This window comes from Siphateles boraxobius, unplaced genomic scaffold (genome assembly GCF_051911475.1).
Source record: "Siphateles boraxobius isolate OS27281-9 unplaced genomic scaffold, OSU_SipBor_1 1, whole genome shotgun sequence".
NCBI lineage: Eukaryota > Metazoa > Chordata > Actinopteri > Cypriniformes > Leuciscidae > Siphateles > Siphateles boraxobius.
Genome location: NW_027508699.1, coordinates 29258744 through 29282525, shown reverse-complemented (window position 1 = coordinate 29282525; position 23782 = coordinate 29258744). Strand labels below are relative to the sequence as shown.

The 23782-nt window shown below is 38.6% G+C and overlaps 1 protein-coding gene across 1 annotated transcript; it reads right to left on the bottom strand.

Annotated features, from left to right (window-relative positions):
• Nucleotides 1–280: 280 nt before the first annotated feature.
• On the bottom strand, nt 281–23782 carry copa (COPI coat complex subunit alpha). The gene is made up of 30 exons (XM_077232000.1): nt 23598–23782; nt 23011–23311; nt 22458–22571; nt 22304–22377; nt 21632–21712; nt 21451–21527; nt 20817–20926; nt 18391–18500; nt 18160–18259; nt 14827–15045; nt 14597–14747; nt 14427–14493; nt 14260–14335; nt 14104–14186; nt 11560–11785; nt 11272–11410; nt 11001–11163; nt 10566–10712; nt 10289–10478; nt 5910–6005; nt 5741–5829; nt 5529–5652; nt 5319–5408; nt 4990–5096; nt 4742–4891; nt 3767–4090; nt 3574–3684; nt 3325–3486; nt 813–1007; nt 281–605 (listed from the first exon to the last, which is right to left on the bottom strand). The coding sequence occupies exons 2-30, from the start codon at nt 23048–23050 to the stop codon at nt 546–548; spliced, it is 3675 nt and encodes a 1224-aa protein (XP_077088115.1). The 5' UTR covers nt 23051–23311; nt 23598–23782; the 3' UTR covers nt 281–545.

Here is a 23782-nt window from a genome sequence, read left to right as displayed (position 1 = left end):
TAGATGAAATTTTTCCATTCACTCCTTAGTACTAATTTGAAACAAGAAAACTATCATTTGGAAACGAGAAAACTATATATACACCATTGTGTGTTATTCTAGAATCATTGATATATTATAGTTTCTGTTAGTATTTTGAATTAGATTTAGTTTTTGTTTGAATTTTAAGGTTTTAATAATTTTATGTTGTAATGTTTATTATTAAAATAACAACAACAACGTCTACATAGTTTTAGCTATTTTAGTTAATATACGATAATATACATGATGGAGAAAAATATAAGTGGTCAAACACCAGAATTTTATTTCAATATTTGAAACTTTTTTCACTGATTGACAGGGTCACTGATGTACAATTAGTTATTTAGATGAATGAAAAGCAAGAATACAGACTGTAGAGACCTTGGATATATAATAGAAAGGACAGTTACAGAGAGATTAGTCACATAGGTATTTTCTAGAATTTTCTGTTCTCAAAGTTGTTGTTACTTCATCTTATAAAGGAAAAGCGTATTTATTTTCATCCATGCTTATGCAATGCATGTTCAACGGAACTGCAGTGGGCTGACACGCAATCCAATCACATCTTTACCAATCTCGGTTACCTAAAAAAAAAGAAAAAAGAAAACAGCCAATGAGAGACAGACAGCCAATGAAATGGATTCTTCACTTTATGGCACTGCATGATGAGATAAACCATTGAACAAGGGGAAAAGTAAAGTTGCTTTCTCACTTATTGACAACATAAGACTTTCTCCCTTCAATAAACCAACACTTATTAAACACTGACATTACAAAGGCTTAGAACTAACCTGTGTGACCCTGCAGACCTCTCCTTTGTATTTGGGGCAGTAGCAGGCTCCAGACAGGGGACATTTCTCTACTGGTCGCCCACGGTACAGGGGAGTGTAGGAGGCGGCGCAGATGTCAAAGGGATTGTGGGGGTCGTAGTTCAATTGGTGAGCATCTGTCAGGCTCTTCTCACATGCAGCAAGAATCTTTCGTGTCTGAGTAAATAAAGACACGGAACAACAGGTTATAAATAACAGATAATGCACACATTGGGATTGTGTTGTCGAAAATATTGATATTTCAGTATGTATCGATACTGAAATATCTGAAACCGTTCCAATACTGCTTTTCTGCAGTATTGATACACCGATACCAGTTTCGCACTCACTCTCTTCTCTCCATCGGCGAATAGACACACACCAGCCTCCTCTCAGTCACTCATCTCATTCGCTCCAGGTGAATAGCGCTTGTATTGTACATCATTTTAGGCCGCAGGTTTCACGCTCACACCAAAAGCGTGCGCATCACTTATTTATATAAAAGTTGTGCTCTCATAAAGCTGCCTCAAACAGATCGAAAGTCCAAATTTAACTTTTTTCGCGGCTTTTTGCGCTTAAACGGTCAAAAACACACATCTGTATGGAAGTGTATATAGTATTCTCCATGGTATTGAAAATGGTATCAAATACCGAAACTTTTCAAGGTATCGAATCAACGTTTGAAATTCCAGTATTGTGGCAAAACTACATGTGTAAAAACAAGACAAGATTGGATGTTTTGATGTAATTTAACTGAATTACCCTAATAAAAATTGTGGATCATACAAACAAATACAAATAAAATCACATTTTAGCATTTATCTTAGATCTAAGGTCAAGGGCTTGAAAAACATTCCTATTTACCAATCATTTCCCTTCTGATATTATTTTTCCATTTTACTCATTTTTGCATCAGTGGTTCTCATCCCCACTAGGGGGCCTCAGCACACTTTCAAAGGGGCCACATGATAGTTTAAAATGTATTAAGTAGTAATATTTTAGACAGGGTAAACCCAGCCCGATCTGTCGGCGATTTGATTTCACCCTGCAGCTCAAGCTGGAAACCTGTACATCTTTCTATCCTGCTTTCGTTACCAATCTGCAGGGACCAATCACAAACTGGCTTATCCACCTGGTGCACTATTGGCGGGTTTAACACGATGACGATAGAGAAGCGACCATCAATCCAATTCCTTTTAACCTCTCGACGATGCACAATGGCTTCTTTAGTTTAGCAAACAAATCGCTTAAGTGGGTGTAAATACCACTCACTTCCATGTTTTATTTTGCACAACCTGCAAAAAAAAATAAAAATAAAAAAATGCTCGATGCCATTGCCATTTCCTGCCTGGAGTTTTCGCGATGCTCTGCAAATGCAAAGTACGTCACCCTGATCGTCTGATAGGTTGAAGGACTATCCAATTGCCTATGCCCGTTGATCACGCCTTTTGTGCAGTAGAAAATACAAAGTAGGACTGGGTAAAAAAAATATAGATTTCTTGATTTTAATCGATTCTCATTTTTAGTCATCCTGTTTTCAGATGATGAATTAATGGAACATTGTAGCACGCATCCCATCCAATAAACGCAATAATCTTTGTGCTTTGTTACTATTGATATGAAAAAGTCTCAGATTTCAAATTTTCTTACATAATTCAAAAACATAACCCTTTTGGCGCTGTGGAGTGAGATCCCTCTGGCGCGCGCAGCTCAGCTCAAGAGAAGCAGCAGCGCTGAGCATCTTCTCTTCCGCCTTTAATATTACCAGTTACAGCGTGAAATAAACAAGAATGAGCATCTGAAAGTGTGTTAAAAGATAGAGTACAACTTAACGAAATCCTTATTGTCACATGGAATTGCTCAATCAGTGTTTCAACCGTGGAAAGACGTCAGTGAAACAGCTTGTATACATGTAACGTCAGAAAAACTATATCCAGTGGCTGGCATGAACTCAGCAAGAAAAATGAACTCTAGAGAGGAGCATTTTGCTAAATATATGCACCATATTACATATTCATTATAATTTTTTATGTTCTTCAATATTTAATGCATGTTTGAGTAAATCTGGCAAGTTTTTATGACAGCCACCATTTAAATGTTTATATTTCATATAAGTTTATTATTAGAAAATTAAATAAAAGTGTAATTTAAGTGTTTGTATACAAATCAGTAAATCTTTACCTTCAATATTAGGCTATAGTAGGCTAATGAAACAATTTTAATGATACAACTGACTCCCTTAGTTTACAGCATTGGTTAAGAGATTTGTTTTCCTTGAGAAAATTTGCCATGTATTGTACCTGATATCCAAAATAATCAATATTGAATATCGAATTGCAAGCTTGTGAATCGAAATCGAATTGAATTGTGAAATTTGTGTCAATACCTAGCCCTAATACAGAGCAGCAGACTCCCCAGACTAATGTTCAATCTTAAAAGATTAAGCTTGATTCAATTATTATAAAATATTACTAAACAAGCATTATTTGTTTACCTGTTGTGCCACTTCTGGTTTGGGGCCCAGCTCAAGCAGACGGCGAGCAAAACCTGCTGCTGTTTTGAAGTTACGCAGTTTGAAGAAAAGATTTAGGGCAGTTCTCAATACCAAAACCATGTGGACAGGTTGCAGACTGCAGTGTGTGAAATATGCTGCCATCTGAAACACACAAAAAGGAAAATTTTAATGTACATTAATACAATCTTAAATCTATATATTTTAATGTTTGAAAAGAAATGCACCTACCTCACAAAGTCTCTTTTGTTGTTCGAGAGTGTCTTTAGGAAGTTTCTTTCTCTCTGTTTCCATGGTGAGGCCAACAATATACTCCCTACAGATAGTGATCAGCTGCTGTGCCTAAGTGAAAGTAAAGAGAATGTTTAGTAATCAAACCCTATAAAAACCCTGATAAAAGTACTCATGTTGAATAACAACACACCTCTGCGATCTCTTGTTTGTTGTCAACCACAAGCAGTGGTACGGAGAGAAGAATGGCTCTGAAACGATCGACCGCATCTTCAAAGCGTCCTGCTGTGGTCAGCTGATAGCACTGCTGCAGGCGTGAAATGAGATCAGCGAGACGCAGACCCACCGCTGGCAGACCCCCTTTAGCCCCGCTGTCCTTCCAGTTCCTATGGGGGTAACTGTGCAAGGAGGGCAGAGACGGCAGGCCCAGGTAACAGGTGCGGCCACGAGACAGAGTTTGCATAAAAAGCTGCTTATAGGGTCCAAACTGAACCACACCAACTTGGTCATGTAGTAGCTGTGGAAAAGAGAAGGAAATGTATTAGAGACAGCAGAAAAACATAAATTAAATATAAACATATACATTTTACAGAGTACCGGTCAAAAGTTTGGAAACATTACTATTTTTAATGTTTTTGAAAGTCGTCTCTTATGCTCACCAAGCCTGCATTTATTTGATAAAAAATACTGAGAAAAAAAAAAACAGTAATATTTTGAAACTATTTATAATAATGGTTTTCCATTTTAATATACTTTAAAAATAATTTATTTCTGTGATGCAAATCTGAATTTTCATCAGCCATTACTCCAGTCTTCAGTGTCACATGATCCTTTAGAAATCATTCTTATATGCTGATTTATTATCAATGTACAAAAAGTAAAAATAAAAGAAAATAAAAAAACAGCATTTATTTAAAATTGAAATCTTCTGTAACAGTATATTCTGCCATTCACAAGTTTGGGGTCAGTAATCTTCTCTTTCTTTTTTAAGAATTAATACTTGTATTCAGTAAGGATGTGTTAAATTGATAAAAAGTGATAGTAAAGATTTACATTGTTCGAAAATATTTATATCTTGAATACATATATATAAAATAAAATAAAAGAGCAATTCGAATTTCCCCCCCAAGATCGTGCAGCCCTAATGGGTTTTGTGAGATCCTTTTACCCTCATAGCAGTCTCAAAAGAGCCAGCCAACATGTGATCCACAGCCAGCTGAGAGTTGTTGCACCACATCTGGGTGGGGCTTGTGCCCTTGGTAGGCGGCACAAAGAAACCATCGCCCTCTGAACCACCTCCTCCAACAGAAGGTACATCCTATTGGTTAAAGGAAAGACAACAAGATGAGGTTACTAAAGATCTAGTTTCATTTACAGACAGAAACGATTTTTATTGCAGTTTTACACAAAACTTACCAGTTCTGGTGGGAGATCCAGATCTTCTTCAACCTCCCATCCTCCTCCCTCATCTTTCCCAATAGCTCCCTCATCGCCCAGTCCCTCTTGAGCATCCATGAATCCATCTGAGGAGAGCATGATAGATGAGTGTTTAGATTGTAAGACAGTAGGTGTAGGTGGTTGCAAGGGAGTTGCTATAGTGCTCTAAAGTGTTCTGGTTGGATTGTTAAAACTTTATACTTATCGTCCTTGGTATGAACAGCCCTTAAGTATGGTGTGGGTTCTTGCTTCAAAAATATCATCTTTTTGCATAACAGGTTTTTACTATAAAATAATACAGTAAATACCTTCATCCAGACGAAGCTCTGCATCTTCTCCCCAGCCTTCATCTCCTGGAGCATCCATGTCCAGGTCAGCAACCATCTGCCCTGCTCGTCCTATTCAAACACACACAACAATTCATGTTGTAATTCTTCAAAAATTAGATCCATCCAACTTTATAAATCCAGGTAACACACTATAAACGAGTATGAGCATCTCAAAAAACAGTCTGTCACCTTTGGCAGCAATGGCTCCCTCGAAGAAGCCCTTGGAGACGGTTAGCAGAGGCCAGTTAGTGTCTAAGGGGTTGATGGGAGGTGGCGGCTGCAACAGTTGAGCATTGGGGTCTACCTCTGGGACCTGTACATGAACCCACCGTTCAATCATTCTGAGGAATCATTCATCTATGAATATGTGCATCTCTGTTAGTAATGAGAATAGATCATACCATTTCTTTTTCCAGGTCAAAGGTCTCCTTCAGGGCTTCAGCTTCCTCATCCATCCCATGAGTGGCAGCAGTCAGGTAAGCCAGAGACTCTGAGAACGAATGTGATACATTTTCATTAAATAAAATCGCATTAAAACAATCATGTGAATGAAAATGTGACAGCACTCACTCTGTCCACAATTCTTCAGGATCCGCACACGCTCGCTGACGTCACCCAAGTAAAGAGCACCTTGATAGTGTCCGCTCATGTCCTTTCTTATCTCAGCTGTAACAAATCATTAACATCATTCAAACAATCCACAGGAAGGAATTTTTAAAGTCTTATTCAAAAGTCTGGGGTCACTAAGATTTTTGTTGTTGTTGAAAGTTAATACCTTTTTTCAGCAAGGATGCTTTAAACTGATTAAAAGTTAGACATGTATAATTATATATATAGTGTATAATATAAGACATGTATAATGCTACAAAACATTTTATTTGAAATAAATGTGGTTCTTTGAACTTTCTGTTTAACAAATAATCCTTAAAAAATATATTTAGGCCCCAATATACTTCAAGCATAATCGAAGAATGAACGGGTGTGACAAAATCAGGCCAAAACAAAGTTTGTTTGGAGTTCGAAAAGTTTGCTCTGGCTGATAAACACCTTCGAACTACCATTGGGCCGAGGCGAATACGTTATAGGTAGATGCACTCTGGGGCTCCGCCCTCTTTGATGTGGAAATCTTCTCCGGTTCATTTCCTCTGTTGAGTCCGTCAAGGTCAGACATCCGCAAATGAAAAACACTGGAGAGCTGCTTTATAGTAGAAATTGAAGTGTGATTCTAATTGTAAGCCACACTGACACAGTTTTTCGTGTTTAATACTAGGGCTGCAGCTATCGATTCTTTTTGTAATCGATTCATCTAGCACTTAATCGTGTGGCTGTAAAATGATCAAGCATTTGGATTTTATTTCTCAAAAAAAAAAAAAAAAAAAACTTATTTCAACTCCAACATTTGGCTCCAAAACTAGGCCTATTTATTGCAATTTTTACCCATTTAGTATAAGTGCCAACAATGTTCTATGCTCAATTACTTTGGTAGCCAATTAAAATGTCTTCCCCAAAAGTACAAGTGGATTTGGAGAAGCAGGCTGGGGAATTTAATTTTTTGTTGTTGTCTGTAACTATTTGGAAGACGTGACATACAAACAAGGTCTCGCAAAGACTGCAATACAATATTTGTTCCTCCATCACGTTGCGGTGTGTACAGTGAATGCATGCTGAAATTATTGTTGCGTGGCTACATGAAAGTTTAAGCATATGTGATGCATTGCCGCAATTGATCTGACTGGCGCGTAAGAGAGACGAGGGTGCATGCGTGTGTGTCTGTGTGTGTGTGAGTGAGTGAAGGGGTTCACACACCGAACGCAAATTTAATTATTTGCGCGAGTAGATTACATACAAAGTCAGTGCAAAGACGCGAATAGACGTCTTCCGCCCACGTTGAAAAATTTTAACTCGAGCGAATGTTTAAGCGTCTAACTAGACGCGATAGACGCGTATTTGACGCTCTATTCGCGTTCGGTGTGAACACACCATTAGGTTAATGTTTCAGTGACGCTTGGTGAGAGCATGGAGTGGATGTTTTCGGTTCAGATTCTGAATCATTGAAGTCGTACTGTTGTGGTATGCCAGGTCTACTTCGCAGTAGACACATTGCACCTTGTTCTCTTCCTTTCTTCCTTTTTAAGTATGTAATGATCCAAACTTTAGACATTCTCTGCCGTTTATGGACATCTTTACTCTCCGCCATCGCGCCAAATAAATTCAAAATGTATCACGCGCTATAGAATAGATCCGCGTATAGTGAATTCAATTTTACATAGGAATTTAACGAGGCTTCGAGGCAGAGTTTTGCCTCGAGGAATTTTTGTAATCGAGTAACTCGAGGAATCGTTTCAGCCCTATTTAATACTGTAAAGCTGTTTGGATTAAATGTTTTGCTATATAAATAAACTTGACTTTACTTGACTGAAGTGCTGAATTGCAGAGCTTGTGCAAACATCCACATCATGTTTAAAAGCAGTTTATACAGCTTTCTTAATTGCCGTTTTCTCACTGCTGTCATTTTTGTTGTGCATTTATTTTGTCATTTCCACAAAAATATTAAGCAGCACAACCAATGTTCCCTCTAAGCTGCGCGCGTGCGCGGCCGCGCACTTCTGATGCTGAGGCCGCGCAGAAAAGATTAAAATGCCACGCAGAAGACTGACGCGAAATATGTGGGGAAATCCATTTGATTGTAGTTTAAGTGAGAAATAATTTCAGTGCTCTGGTCAACCGCTATAGAGTGAAAACTAGTGAATGCAGTTTACAGGTTTCATAGAAAGAGAATGATGTGAGCACATGTGATTGGCAGTGAGTCTTGCGTGAGGACCAAATAGCTCAATACGAGAGTAGGGCTGGGTACCGAGTTCGGTACTTTTTAGGTACTGACCGAATTGCCTCGATACTACTGAGTACCGAAACATGTCTTGTTTTTCGGTACCAAGTTTCGGTACCTAAGTGGTTAATCTCGTCAACGTCAGTGAAACAATAAACATGCAGCATGATTGGCTGTGGCGGAAAAACACTAGTTTACGCGGCTGCCCAGAGACGTGCCTCTGCCTCGTCGCACGTGAGGGTGTAGTGTGTATGTGTGTGTGTGTGTGCGTGTGTGTGTGTGTGTGTGTGTGTGTGTGTGTGTGTGTGTGTAAGCGTCCAACCCAGATAGATAGAAAATATGTAGAAATGATCAAAAGTGTACCTATGTACCCGACTCGATGCCATAAGCACACAATGCAATATTTTCGACAAGATAATTGCTGCCAAGACCGGTGTTGTGAGTCGAATTTTGACCCCCGCCAAATTACTACCCCCCCTAGCATTGGTAGGTTTAGGATTAGTTGTGGGGGAGGGGTTAGGATTAGGGGTGGGGTTAGGATTAGGCAATCAGGTACTGACTTCAACGAGGGGGTTAATAATTTGGCAGGGGGTCGAAATTCGGCACAACACCGGCAATACGGTAAATCTGTTAAGGCACTTAAAAGCGCACAGAATACACTCGAGAGTAGAACGTTTATCCGCCTTCGACTACAAGAACTGGAGCGCGTCACATATAAACCAAAACTCAGCGTATAGGATACTTGCCTCACAGACATGAGAAATAGTTCTATATATGTTCAAAATATGTCTACTTTTAAACGAAACAATTAGAAATAAATAGTTCGATTACCTAATCCATATAGGCGCGCGTGCGTTCACTACTGCAGGGATGACGAATCAGCATCGCAAATTCGCAATAATCATCTTTGCAGCCAACACGCTTAGTAAACACTTGTTCATTAATAAACAATTAAAATATCTTCTTGCTATCGTTTCCCGTCACATCCATAATCATTAGGCTACTTTTGCCAGTGCTTTGCGCAAGCTTCATGTGTGCTGAGCGCGAGGCATCCCGCACCCCAGTAGCCTATATTTAATTCAATTCACATTTATTTGTATTGAATTTTTCACAATACATATTGTTTCAAATGAGCTTTACAGAAAATGCATGTGTCTAAATTACAATTTAGAGTGATCTGTTATCAGGGGTGACTGTGTGTAATGCATTTCAATTAATTTTCATTCAGTTTCTTTGTTAAACAATGCATTAAGTTAAGGCAGAAACAATGAGCTCATTGAAGTTAAGAATACATGTTGTTAAATGATTAGGAAACATAGAAAACTTTAGCACTGGTGCTTTTTTACAGACTCAAAATATGAGTGTAAAAAATAAAAGTTTTTTTTTTAGGTAATGTTATATGGATAAAATTAGTATCGAAAAGAGTATCGTTCAGGAACCGGTATCGAAGTCAAGGTATCGGTATCGAAAATTTTGTTACGATACCCAGCCCTATACGAGAGGCAACGAGAAACGCAGACATGTGAAATACAATCAATACAAAAATGTGCTTCATTTAGTGACTTCTTAATTAACTGCTTGTTTTTCAAAAATATGATTTAATACCAATAAGTTACATCAAGGGTAAAATAAAATAGAAATGACACATTCAAGTTAAAAGTTACAACTAAATGTTGAAACCATTGTGTTTACGTATGCTGTACAGGTCAGGTATAAAGAATATTTTTGCTCAGGTGGCGAAATATGTCCGCCCAATAGATTTTAAAAAATTAGAGGGAACATTGAGCACAACTGTTTTCAACATTGATAATAATGAATTGTTTCTTGAGCAGAAAAACACCATATTAGAATTATTTCTGAAGGATTACGTGACACTGAAGACTGGGGTAATTGCTGCTGAAAATTCAGCTTTGCCATCACAGGAATAAATTACAATTTTAAAATATATTAAAATTTAAAACAGCTTATTTAAATGTAATATTTAAAAACATAACAGTTTTAACTGTATTTTTGTTTAAATAATCACCGCCTTATTAGACTTCTTTCAAAAACATAAAAAAAACCATTTTACCATCCCCAAACCTTTGAACGGTAATTCACTGCTATTTTCATCGTCACTCACCTATCTTCATCATCTTCCTGAGCTTGGCCAGGTTTCCAGTGATGAGGTACAGGAAGGTGAGCTTGTCGAAGTTCTTGGTTCTCTGGTAGCACATCTCCACCACCTGGTGATGACCCTGTAGAAGCGCAGCCTCGCCGAGACGTTCCCAGCAGCTTCGTTCATCCAGGGCTTTTGCAGCCTCCAGCGCCACCTGCAGGAACAAACAAATCAAAAATAAACACCTGCTCAGATAAAAGTGTTGAAGCCTTCAACCTCCATAAATATCACTAATGTATACCTCAATATTTCCACACTCCAGTGCCAGGCTGAAACGGGTCTTCTCATCTTTGACGAAGTGCAGCGCAACCTCAGGGTAACCTTTCTTCTGTAGGTAAGCAATGATGGACTGACCAACCAGTTTAGCATTACGCACCATATGAAGAACCTGAGGGTGTTGGGTATAAAAAAAGTCATTTAAGGCAAATCCGAATGTGCAAAATGACTGACAGGCAGAGTTCTTGACTTGAAAATAAAAGAACCTTGAGGAAACAAAACACCTGTTTCAGGGACATCTGTCAGGTAATAGGAACATTTAATTTGTGGCATTTAAAAAAACAAAAAGAATTAATTAAAAGTTAAAATGGAAAATTAAAAACATAATAAAATTAGAAAATAAAATTGAAATAAAACAAAATAAATAAAACAAGTATCATGGCTGAAAATACACACTAACCTCCTCGTATTTGCGATTGACCAGAGCCAGTTTAAAACGGTACTCAGTGGGGTCAATATTTAGCACTCGCGGTCTGCACTCACGATCCAGGCAGTACACACTGTTGCCCCTGACTCTTGTCACATAGATAGGTAGATCCAATGTACGGATTATACCATGATCACTGTGAGAAAAAAAATGGAATATGAATAACATGCCATTATCAGGTTAGGCAAAAACAGTATGGTTTTCTTAATGGAAAGAGTTGTGTGTCAGGATATTGGCGCTTTACCCGGAGGTGAGAGCATATTTGATATGGTTGGAGGTGGTGTAGATGAAGACTTCGTTTTCGGCCCAGGCGCCACTCTTCACTCTGATGTTCTCATGGATGTTACACAGGCTCTCTAACTTCTTGTTGCAGATCATGATGGCTGAACAAGCAAGAGCAGAGGGTCAGATGTGCATGATATGATGTGTGATTATTTTGTTTGTTACAAGGCAAAAATGCTTGAACAACCCTTAAGGGTGTTGATTTTTGATATGTTGAAGCCTATACAACCAATTATTGAGTTTGCAGTACCGTGTTTGGCCAGCAGGGCTACATGGTTGGCATCTGAGCTCCACACCACATATTTGACTTTAGCTATTTTAACCGTGGCAAGGGAGCGCTTCTGCTGCACATCAAACAGCGTGACTCCATCAGCATCACGCAGCAGCAGTGACCCAGTTCCAGCATAAAAGATCTCCTCACAGCTTGGTACCTGGACCTTCTTCACAATCTCATTCTTCAGGTTCTTTATCAGGAGCTGCGTTGAGACAAAAAAAGTTGTTTGAGTACATGGTCTTTATTTAATTCTGCAAGGATGACGCATTTTTGCACAAGCTATTTTACCCCCTTGTGATTTTCTAAAGCTTTTACTTGTCTTGAAAAAGACAGTTTTCTAAACAGTTTTCTAACTTGCTAAACAGGATTACAGAGGTTGTCAGGAACATTAAAGGGTCACTCCACCTATTTGCATTAAGATTTCCATTGTTAGAAATCCAGTCATACTATTGAATGGTCGTGCAACACTTTCATTTTCCCCTGAGACGAGAGAAATCCTCTATTTACCTTTTTCACTTCCTCCTACAATGAGGCAAAAATCGTCATTTTAACGTCATTGTAGGAGGAAGTGTAAGAGGGAGGGATTTCTTTAAAGACTACAAGCACTAGTTCCCACCCTTTCAAACCCACCCATAGGGGGTTGGACCTAATGCGCTAACAGACCTATCAGATTAGTGCCAGTGCGTTTGATTTCACCGGCAGAAACTTTTTGAAAATATGGACGAAGGTACTGAATACGCAGACGGATGCATTATGGAGGATCTGGATTTTGACGAAGTTATGGTAGAAACGGATGTTCGTGGCTACCTTTATGAGCCACAGTATAGCAACGAGCAGCTGAGGGCTATGGAGGAACCGGAGGCGGCTGAAGCTGCTGCCACCACAGCCGATGCAGACGATCTGCCTGCCGCGGACGAGGAGCCCGCAATGGCTCGAGCTTGGGCAGATTGGTGGTGCCTGTGCTCCCACTGTGCGCCAATGGACACAAAACAAGAGTCTGTCTGCTGCCGAGAATTCCAGAGGTGCCAATTTCTAATTGAAGAAATTACGGAATTGGAGGATGACACGGACGTGTGTGTTGCTGCTCACCCGAGTTTTGCACCCCATATGGATAGCGGCGTCCTGGAGACCTACTTTAGAATACCTAAGGTCAACTGGCAACGTCAGCCAAAGCCTACAGGGTCAAATGGTCGTCTTTCTGTAAAGTACGTTTATTTTCATTTTGTTAACATGCTAACGTGGCAGGTTCATTGCACAAATATCTTGCAGTTGTGCTAGCTACTGTAGTGGGAGTGGTCTGCGGAGCTAAGCATTGCAATGCACTATGGGGATTGTTGTCTACAATTCACAAGTACTAAAAAGTCATTTTCTGCCTTTTATCGGCCAAGAAGGTCCCAAATTAGAAATTTATGATACTATTCTACTACATATATGACCCACTTTCAATACATATTCATGTCTCCACTGGTGGAATGACCCTTTAAACGTCATGTCAAAAAAAAAAAAAAAAAAATCATCTTCTCACTAGTCCGCTTTTACAGCCTCGTTGACTTTATACTTGCACTCTTGCAAACTAGAACCAAGCGTGCCACAAAAGTGCTGAAAAGTGAAGCAAAAGCATCTCGATCGCCCCCCCGGTGGCTGGTCCCAGTATAGGTCATAAAGCCCGGCTCCGTATGAGGTCTAATGGACATCGCGCGATGGAAACTAAACTTCAAATAAATTTTTTTCAAAGATGTTTTCTGTCATTCTAGGTAGTTTCTATCACGCTGATTTAAGTTTAAGTGTTTGTTTTTTTTAAAATAAGTTTGGTCTTAGTTATTTGATGCTATAAAAACTATACAAGGAATACAAGGAATGTAACGTCAGGATTGACAGCTTCTCTAAACGAAGTAATCACTGAGGCACGAACTGACTTTTTTGGGGGATTGTTGGGAGGAGATTGGAGCTTCAGCTTTAATTTCTACATGTCCATAACTGTTTATTTCACACAAGAAATTTTGTATTAACCGTTTCTGTGGGAGTGAGGGCAGGTCCCGTGTTACTACTGCGCAGAAGCAGGTCCCAAATTTGTGCAAGATGTCAGCGCCATATTAGGACTTTGGCGGCTTCACTTTTCACCAATGGAAGAGTGAAGAGGCGTCGTCCATCTTTCTTTACAGTCTATGATTCTTACTCAAATTAAAACATTTTTAATCAATGTCTGAGAGAGTCAGAAGCTTAATGGTGTTTAAGTCATGCAACCGTGGTGTAGTTTGTATAGCCTACGTTTAGCTTTTTACATCTGGCAGTTGTATTTATCCTTCAAAATTCATAAAAGTTGTTCATTTGTGATTAATATCATGATGAACAAAATGTGCAAGAATCAATCTTTTCACAGAGTTTATTTTCAGCAATAATCCCAAAGCCAATTATGTTTTGTTGAGGGATCCAGGATGTTGCTAACTTCCGGGATGGCCTACAAAAATAAGTCTTTGAAAAATGATTTTCTCTCAGATAAATTTAGCTTGATTCACTTACTGAGTGCATGCGGTCAAGAACGGCAAACCGGTTCCTGGCCACCCAAACTGCAGTCAGACCAGAGGAGCGCTTTCCCTCAGGAGCTGAAAACAGGCAGAAGAATTGAACATTTCGTTTTGCACATTGGATTAAGGACTTCTAAAGATCAAATGTTACCATCAGGATTCTGGGAGTCGCTCTCTCTGGGAATGGAGTATAGATCATATGTGCTGTTTTCCAGGTTAGTAGCTCTCTGGAAGGGAAAGAGGAAAAAATGTAGTACAAAAGTACAAAAATGCACATTGATTTAATTGAGCAGACTAAAAAAATTCTACAATACTCACTGTGCACAACAGCACAGCATTTTCTGCGGGGTTATAGGACATGCTGAACACTGGGAATTTGGATCCACTGAGAATACAAAAGAAACAGTTCAACTGGAAAGTTCAAACATGTTGTAGGTGCACATTTAGGGTCTTCAAACAAAGTAGAAAAGACACCGAAATTCACAAACCTGCGTAGCTGCATGACGGCTGTATCCTTGCTGCTGTTGAAGTCAAGCTGACGCAGGAAGCGATCTTTCACATAGTACAACATATTACCATACACGGCGTAAGCTGGACGTTCTCTTTCCAGTTTAAACACCAGCATCCCACTGTCATGGCCTGAGAAGTTACAGAATAACAAGTTAATGCATATCATGTCATCGCCAAAACCATTCGTCTGTTATTAACAGTAGCCTACCAGCAGCAAACAGGTTGAGGTTGGGGTGAGCTCCCAGAACCCAGAAACGGTCGTGATCTCTGCGAAAGGTCTGGACGCCAGTCCTCTTGGACATGTCCCACACACGGATGCTCTTGTCCTCAGAGTTGGACAGGATGAGCTCCTGACGAGGGTGAAACACCGCACAGGACACATTGTTGTAGTGCCCCCGACAGGTGTCTAACTCCCACGCTTTAGACTCTAGAAGAAGGGATAATTTACAAAACAAAATGTAAATAATAACCTAATTTTTCACATTTTATTCATTATATAAGAGGGGAACCGTCAGGGAACTCTAGGCCCTCAGAGAGACGTGTGTTTTTTCCATATTAAGCACAGGACACACCAAACCGACGCCAAAGAACTAGCGCTGATGAAAGATCAACGCCTGCGTTGGGGGAAAAAGCTGCACTTGAACACACCGAGAGAACTACAGGTGACTGTCAGCTAGAATGCGCTTTCTGCGCCTGCGTGTAGAGCCCGACCGATATGGATTTTTGGGGGCCGATGCCAATAAAAAAAGCCTGATACCGATATATCGGCCGATATTATTTATGTGTACAGTAGCAATATTATTTATGTGTATTATAGTATAGTACCAGTCAAAAGTTTGGACATACTTTCCTATTGGTGTGTACAAACGTTTGATGGGTACTGTATATAGAATAAACAGTATTTAAACAGAATAAATATATAAACGTTTTGCAATGATCACTCAAATGTGGTGATCAAACACTTGTGTGACAAAGATATGTAATGGAGGAAGGGGGAATGATAGAATGAGAAGATACATTTGAGCTGTAACCAAACTAGTTTGCATTGCATGTTATATTATATTATATTCTAAATACTGTTGCATAAACTTCACTAACGACTTTGTCTTTTAATTTAGTCACGTTATATAAAACAACTTGTATCAATAAATATATCAAAAGTGTCACTGGCATTATCTTCTATTTTTAGTCTTAATTCCTCTAATCTCTACTAGTGGAGGAAGAACTCAGATCTTTTTACTAAAGTAAAATGTATAACATCATAATGAAAACGTTTTTAATTACATAATGTACTATTTTATACTATTTTAAATTAGTAAGCAAAATGTACCTACTAAACGTGAAACTAGGCTACTCTTAATGCAAAATGGCCCTATATAAAGTGTTATAATTATATAAATTATTGGAATATTGCTTGATGTTGTAACGTAGCGTTATAGGCAGAATGAGCTTTAACACTGTGTCTACACCGGCCGCGGCCGTTATTGCTCGCGTGAGTGGCAACAGCTGTTTACCCGAGACGCGGGAAAAGCACCCGTTACAGAGCAGAATGGGCCATCCGTTTACTGTAGGAGATTTGTCGCTCGCGCCACGCATTTTAATCAATGTTTAATAAATAAATTACCTGGATTTAATAAATAAGAAGTAGGCTAAAATATAGCAGACAATATAATTAGGACTTCTCAGCTGCGCGCTTGCAATAGTCACAAGCTCACACAATACGTGACAGAGGCTGGCAGCAGAGAAATAAATTCAGTGAATTACACAGCGCAAATCAAAAGTAATAGTCTACTACCCACTGGATGAAGAAGGGTTGGCTCTCAACAGAACATATAATATTCATTTTATTTTATTTTTCGTGTTCGCATTTATGAGGAAAAAATCGGACGTGACAAGCTCCGAAAGCGGCACTAAAGTGCTTTAAAACTTTCACATAGACCTCGAACAGAAAGCACAAAGCCTTTCATTAAAGTCAATTTCGTTTTGTATTAATTATATCTTAATTTTAATCAATGTTTCATCAACCAAATGCCCAGGATTTAATAAATAAGAAGTAAATATAACAGACAATAGATAATCTCGAAACGGAGGCGCCGGCGAGTGAACTGCAACTCGTCTCATAAATGAACCGAAACTCAGCATACAGACCTGAGAAATATATCTTTGAAATGTCTACTTTTAAACAGAACAAATCAAAACGAAAGACAAACTGCTCTCTGCTTATGTAGGCCTAATCCTTCAGAAATGTACATTTCTCTCTGGCGCGTTCAAAGATCGCGAGTCCGCATCCTAAACTTCATCTTTGCAGCCCACAATGACTGAAAACACTTGTTATTAATAAACAATTAAAATGTCTCCTTGCTATATTTGATGTATTCATATCATTGCTTTTGCCAGTTCATTGTGACAGCTTTTAGGTGCTTTATTGGCAGCGCCACCCTTACATGAATCACCTCACGCCGCATTTTTTTTAAATATTCATTTATCGGCCATTATAAATGCAGATACCGATAGTTATGAAAATGCCTAATATCGGCCGATAATATCGGCTCGCTGATATATCGGTTGGGCTCTACCTGCGTGTAAATGAGACTGTCTATTTTTGCAGATATATTCATCTATATTATTTGTCATTTAAAAAGGGAAACCGACGCTGCAGGCTGCAGATACACAAACCATAAACAAAGCAGTGCGTGCTTACCGTCTAGAATATCAATCCTGCTAAACACTTTCTTTATTCCACTCCGCTAATGTAATATTTAAATATTCGCCAAGGAACACTCAGGTAAGATGACGTAACATTAGAACAGCCTTGTATCTGTACCGTTTAGACTTCTTTGCTCGCTCTTTTGCTATTATTCTCATGCACCGACACGTTCACTAAGCTGAACAGCCAATCAGAGTTACCTCTTTCACTGACGACCCAAAACCCAAAAAAACCTGACGGCATGAGACTAGAGCCAACGGTGCGGAACACACCGGGGAAACTACATCGGCCGACGCTCAAAAACGGTCCCACGTAGCAGGTCAGTGAGAGACTAATTTCAAATGACAGAAAAATTGACCAATCATATCGTCCCTCCAAATGGGTGGGGCTTGTTATCACAAGGCTTATGATACATACCGCCCGCTGTGAAGAATTTGATCAGGGAAAAATAAAATGCTGATAAAATAGGTAGCGCTATTCGCTAAGGAAACCGCAAGCAACATTGATGAAGAGGACATTGTTGCCAATTTATTATACACGCCAATTTCAAGATTAACTTCTAAAGAAAAGCTGGAGTTAATCGGCAAAGGAAGACCTACGCCAGAGTTTAATTTTGTGCAGAAAGCTTTTTAAAGCATTTCAACCACAACAATTAAGTGGTACCCCTGGATGACTGCATCAATCAAGAAACTAAAGCTTTACTGCTGGAATTGTTTGCTGTTTGGGTAAGTTATTTAAAATCTAATAGGTTAAGTGACTGATTTTATTCTGCCCACTGTTTTATATGTAAAGCTTTAGTTTAGTAAAAGTGTTATTTTGCAGAGTTACACGTACCGTTCATCCTCCAGATTTTGACCTGCCGATCATCTGCTCCTGACACAATGAGAGGCATGCTGGGATGGAAGGCTGCCCAGTTTACACCTCGATCGTGACCCTGAAACCAGAGCAAGAGAACACAAACTTTCATTCAAGCAAACATCAACATTTAACAAATTTAACACTTAAATTCATTCAACCACAAAATCACACTTTATACCACCAAGACCACTACAACCATATTCTTACCTCCAGAACATGTTTCACTACAGCATCAGAGGCCCCAAACAGGTCAACACCAGAGATGCCACGCACCTCCGTGTCTACAGCACCCGGAGACAAGTTCTTCTTTCTCAGACCTGGAAGCAACATTTACAGTCCGACACGCACAGGGGACCCATTTGAAAATTACACCCACATACCAGGGAGGGAAAAAAGAGGAACAACATTAAAACTGCTACTCTAAGACACATGATATGTGAGACAGCAAACACACAAACATTTTGTTGGGCTGCTAAACATTCGCAGGTGCTCGAGAACACAAACACAACATATGTCCTCTATTAGGTCTAAACCTGAGTATAGGAAGTATAGTAAACTTCACCACCAGACTAACAGCAAAGACAACAATCAATCAAAACAGAATAGTTTAAATGTGATCACAGAGCTCAACATCACTTCAGATTGGGTTTGAAGCATGTAAATCAACGACAGGGGAGGTGATTGGATTAACTCAGGTCAGGACGCAGAGAAAAGGAAAGGAGAGCAGAATATGCGTCTAATATCTCAGCACTCCAATTTTGTCTGCTAAATGAATAAAAGCCCAACAAAAGCTGCACCAGAAACCAATGTACAGATGTGGATGTTTCCAGAGGGGCATAGGAGCTGTACAGAAAGAGCAGGGATGGAACTGACTGGTGGATTGATGGGGTGGAGCGTGTCCAAATGGTCTCTGGAGGGGCGTTGGATGTTACAGGAGCGAGAAAGACTCCAGTTAAGTCATGCATTTGTTATTGCATATTTTGATGCAGTAAGCATGGCTTCAATCATGCATTCATGTTGTGTTAAGAGTCAATTAAATGATTAAATGACAGATCTATGTTCATGTTACTGATCTAAAACTTGCACTGGAGAGATGCATCAACTTGGAGGTCTTTAACATTATCTATGGATGACAAAGGTCATCAAGCAAGATATGATTTAGGGTCCTGTGCAAGTGAAAAGTTGATAGTTTTAATGAGAAAGATGTTACATTGATGTAAAAGATTTAAAGATGCTAAAAACATGGTTCTCAACAAGGGGGCCGGGGCCCACTAGGGGGCCTCAGTGAACTTCCAAGGGGGATACAAGATTATTTACATTAATACAATACGACAAAAAAAGCATTAAAATAAGCTAAAACATAGCTTATTAAACATCAAGATATTTATTATTTTAATTCAACCCCAACAAATGTTTTATCTAATAAGCATAAAAGAACCAGGTTTCCTACTGTCTAGAAAACCTAGATAAGTCTACACCTTGAGTGAAGTGTCCAAGTAGTAGTAGAATCCATGTAGTGCAAATTAATAAAATTGTATAAGTTCATTGGACATTTAAAAAATAAAATAGAAATGTATATATATATATATATATAAACCTTTTCTAGTTATTTTATGCTTTAAATGTTTTATTGGGTAAAAAATAAAGAAAGACAATTTTTTTTTAAATCGAATCAAATATCAAATATTGTTAGGACAATGGGGGACCTTGGGGTGAAAAAGGTTGAGAACCACTGTTAAATTAAAGAAAATTCGAGAAGAATTATTAGTTTTCACTACCTAATACAATAACATTGCATGTATTTGTATTATCCATGCAGTACCATTCATTTAATATTTTATGTGAAGGGAAAATAGGCAGAGAAAGAACTTGTGTTAAGGCTTCAAACTTGTGTATAGTGTTAAGGAATGAGTATTTGTTCTCAGTAAGAGCAGACATCAGTGGGTTTAAAGGTTAATGAGCAAGAAAGAGGTTCAAGAACAATGAAAGCAAAGGACACAGACATTGACAACACCATTAAAACATGCAGAATCTCAAAAACACCTCTCACATTCAACTTTCCTTAAATAAGACTTTTTGAGCCTTTAAGTGTTTCATGAATTGTTTGTTCAATATAAACATCATCTCTCAGTGATCTAGTAGTCTCAACATCACTATTTAAAAAGAAGATATTTTAAAGACTTTTGGTAACCAGAAAGTTGACGGCACCCATTGAATTCCATAGTAAAAAAAAAAAATACTATGGAAGTCAATGGGTGCCATCAACTGTCTGGTTACCAACATTCTTTAAAATATCTTCTTTTGTGTTCAACAGAAGAAAGAAACTCTTACAGGTTTGAAACAACATGGGGTTTAGTAATTAATGACAACATTTTCAATTTTGGGTGAACTATCCCTTTAATCTTCCCAAGAATAACAAAAAATTGTGTTAAATCACTAGACAAATGCTTGATGCATGAGTGTGAGAGGGGTTTTTGCTTCAAGCCCACAGAGTTTTGTTCTGTACACACTGTAGAAAGAGGACATGAGGAAGAGAATGCCATTAGGCAGCCTCTATCTTCCTCCATCCTCTCTCTCCATTCCCACCTCCCCAGCCTTCCCAAAACACTCAATCCTGTCCCAAGCCTCCTCACCGGAAATATCCCACACGCGCACAGTCTGATCCAGGCTGGCCGACACCACCAGGTCCTCAGAGGGATGGAACTGAGCGCACATCACATAGTGATTATGCCCCGTCAGCACACTACAGAGAAGAGACAGCACAGAGAACATGAACAACTAATAGTGTTATAGTGTTGCTGGAGTATAATAAATAATAGTGTTCCTCAGGTCAAACAATTTGTTTTTAAAAGGGGTGAGCATTTTCAGGTAATTTTTGTACATTAAATTAAACGTTACATCATTAATAATGTTTCCAAAATAGTTTAATTTCAATTTAATTTCAAGTAACTTTGCAACTACCAATCATTCATACGAGTATTAGTAGACTGTCTGCTTAATATCTGCGCACATTTTATTTTGATGTTCGCCCAACAGACATTCTACTATAAGTAACTACACGTCAACTTATTCTACTAACCCGAACACCTGACTCTAACATACTAACTCTCTACTAATACTCTAATCAAAGTTAGATGAGATGTAGTTGCAAAGTTATTCATAAATAATTAGTAGAATGTCTAAAATGGGTTATCGGAATCAAGTGGAACAAAAAACTCTTGATTACTTGTGCACATCCACTAGTTCATGAGCTGTCTAAAGACTCACCAGACACATGTTCTGGACTGCCAGTTCCAAATGCGAATGGTCTGATCATCTGAAGCACTCAGGATCCAGGGATACTCCTGAAAAAGATAGCTAGAATTAGTCGATTGTGGCATTAATTATATAAACATTATTAAAATAATTATTAAAGAGCATCATAAAGCTGGATGCGAGTAGGGCTCACATGATGGAAGAATGTGGTGCGAATGTAGTCAAGATGCCCAAGAAGAGTGAAAAGACACCGACGCAGCTTGTAGTTCCACACCTAATAATCAGAGTCAAATAACTGTCAATACATCAAAACATGTGAGGAAAAACTCAGTAACACTTTACAAGAGAGGTCCGGTCTCGGTCTCTCTCTCTATATATATATAAACTGTGATGATTAGCTTTTGGTAACGCATCGTTTAGCTTCAGAAGGCCTTTATTAAGCCCCCCTGGAGCCGTATGGATTACTTTTATGATGGATGCTCTTTTTTGGGCTTCAAAAAACAAGGTACCCTTCACTCCCATTATATAGCTGGGAAGAGCCAGAATATTTTGTTTAATATAACTCAAACGATTGAGTTTGGCTGAAAGACGAAAGTCATATACACCCAGGATTGCTTGAGGGTAAGTAAATTATGGAATACATTTTAATTTGAGTGAACTAACTCTTTTTAATAAAATTAAAAACTAAGTTCATGTTTGCTCAGGTCCTGCTGTTAAAACACACTAAAATGTAACAAATGCTATAGAACTGTTCTTCATTGTTAGTAACGAATGAATAGTCTAACCTACTCCATCCAAATATAAAATAGCAGTGGCCAGGTGACAAATTTCTTAAACAACAGTAATGAGAATGAAGCAAGCAAACCTTGATCTTGTAGTCATCTCCTCCCGACACAAACAGTGGCTGCTGCTTATGGAAGTCAATACCTCTGACTGGACCTAAATGAATTCACATCATCATTAGACCGCATTATAAATGACAGGAGGCAATGTAATAATTGATCGGCTGTTTCACAAACCATCATGCTCGTCAAACTTGTCGATAAGAGTGCACATGCGATAGTCCCACAGCTGGATGACGCCGTTGTGCAGACTAGCGAGAATCCAGGGCCGTTTCGGGTGGAAACTCAGCCCTACAGAAAAAAACAAAACAATCAATTCAGCTATTTATTAATATAAAGACAGTCAACAAGATATTGTTATGAGACCATAATCAAATTGACATTAATTTAACCTGATTATTATAACTTTATAAAATAATAATAATCTGGTCAAGATAATGTCATCAGCGCGTTCTCAACGAAACAAAAATCCTGGAACATCAGAGAAGAGAATATTTACTGCAACGTCTGAATGGCTAACAACAAATACTAGCGTTGTGCTAACGCCGAATGACATAAGTTACAGTATTCAGCACAATTTTAATTGAATGCTTGCTGAAAAAGACAGTGGATTATATTTTTATATAATCCACAAAGATTAAGAATAGATGCAAATCAGACAAACGTACATAAAGAAAAACATAATCATTACATTAAAAAGCAGCCAAGTTAGCCAGAGCAGATATCTTACCTTTCACTCGGGCCGACTTTGTCTCGAATTTGGTCAACATTTCCACTGACAATAATAACCGAATAGGAATGCGTTATGTATGTAGATGTAGATCAGTTTACGTTGATTTAAATCCTAAAACCATCCCCCGTTCGGAAGGGATTATGCGTGTATGATTCTGCTGCTCCACTTCCGTAGATGACACGTCTACTCAATCCACAGCACTCAATTCGGGCCGTGGCGTGTTCCCGTGCGCGAACAAATAAAGTTTGATGATTCAAATGCCAACATCACAAAGTCCACGTCATGGAGCCTTCGTCATCTGCATTTTAAAAAGATGAAAAACGCATTTATCAGTCAGTCACTTGACAGACCACTGTCAATAAACGGAAATTATAACCAGGAACACGGAGTGTATAAGTAAACAATAGTATATTATTGCATTGTTCTTTGTTGCGGTTTTAGTCACCATGGTGGTTGTTTCCATATTTTGCCCCAATATGTATTATAAATTAAAATAAATTATCTCATGATCACATGATTCTAGAGAAAACAAGACAGAAAATACATCTTTACAATTCCGGTCGCTAGTGTCGCAGAAATTTTACCTATTTCACCTGGAACATTGTAAAAAATCCGACATTTGAATGCTGTCTCACTATTTTGTTTCATTGAGTCAAAACATTAGAAGATTAAATAAGGATTTATGTTAAACAAACAACAACAACAAAAACTGCTATTAAAGTCAAATTATTTTTATGATAAACTGGTTGGTGCATAACAACCTAACAAT

Coding starts and splice junctions, on each gene's coding strand:
- copa (XM_077232000.1), bottom strand. CDS start 23,050: ATGTTGACCAAATTCGAGACAAAGTCGGCCCGAGTGAAAG. Junction 21,713..22,303: donor GAGATGACTACAAGATCAAG/GTTTGCTTGCTT, acceptor TCTGATTATTAG/GTGTGGAACTACAAGCTGCG. Junction 3,685..3,766: donor ACAAACAAGAGATCGCAGAG/GTGTGTTGTTAT, acceptor ACTTTCACTTAG/GCACAGCAGCTGATCACTAT.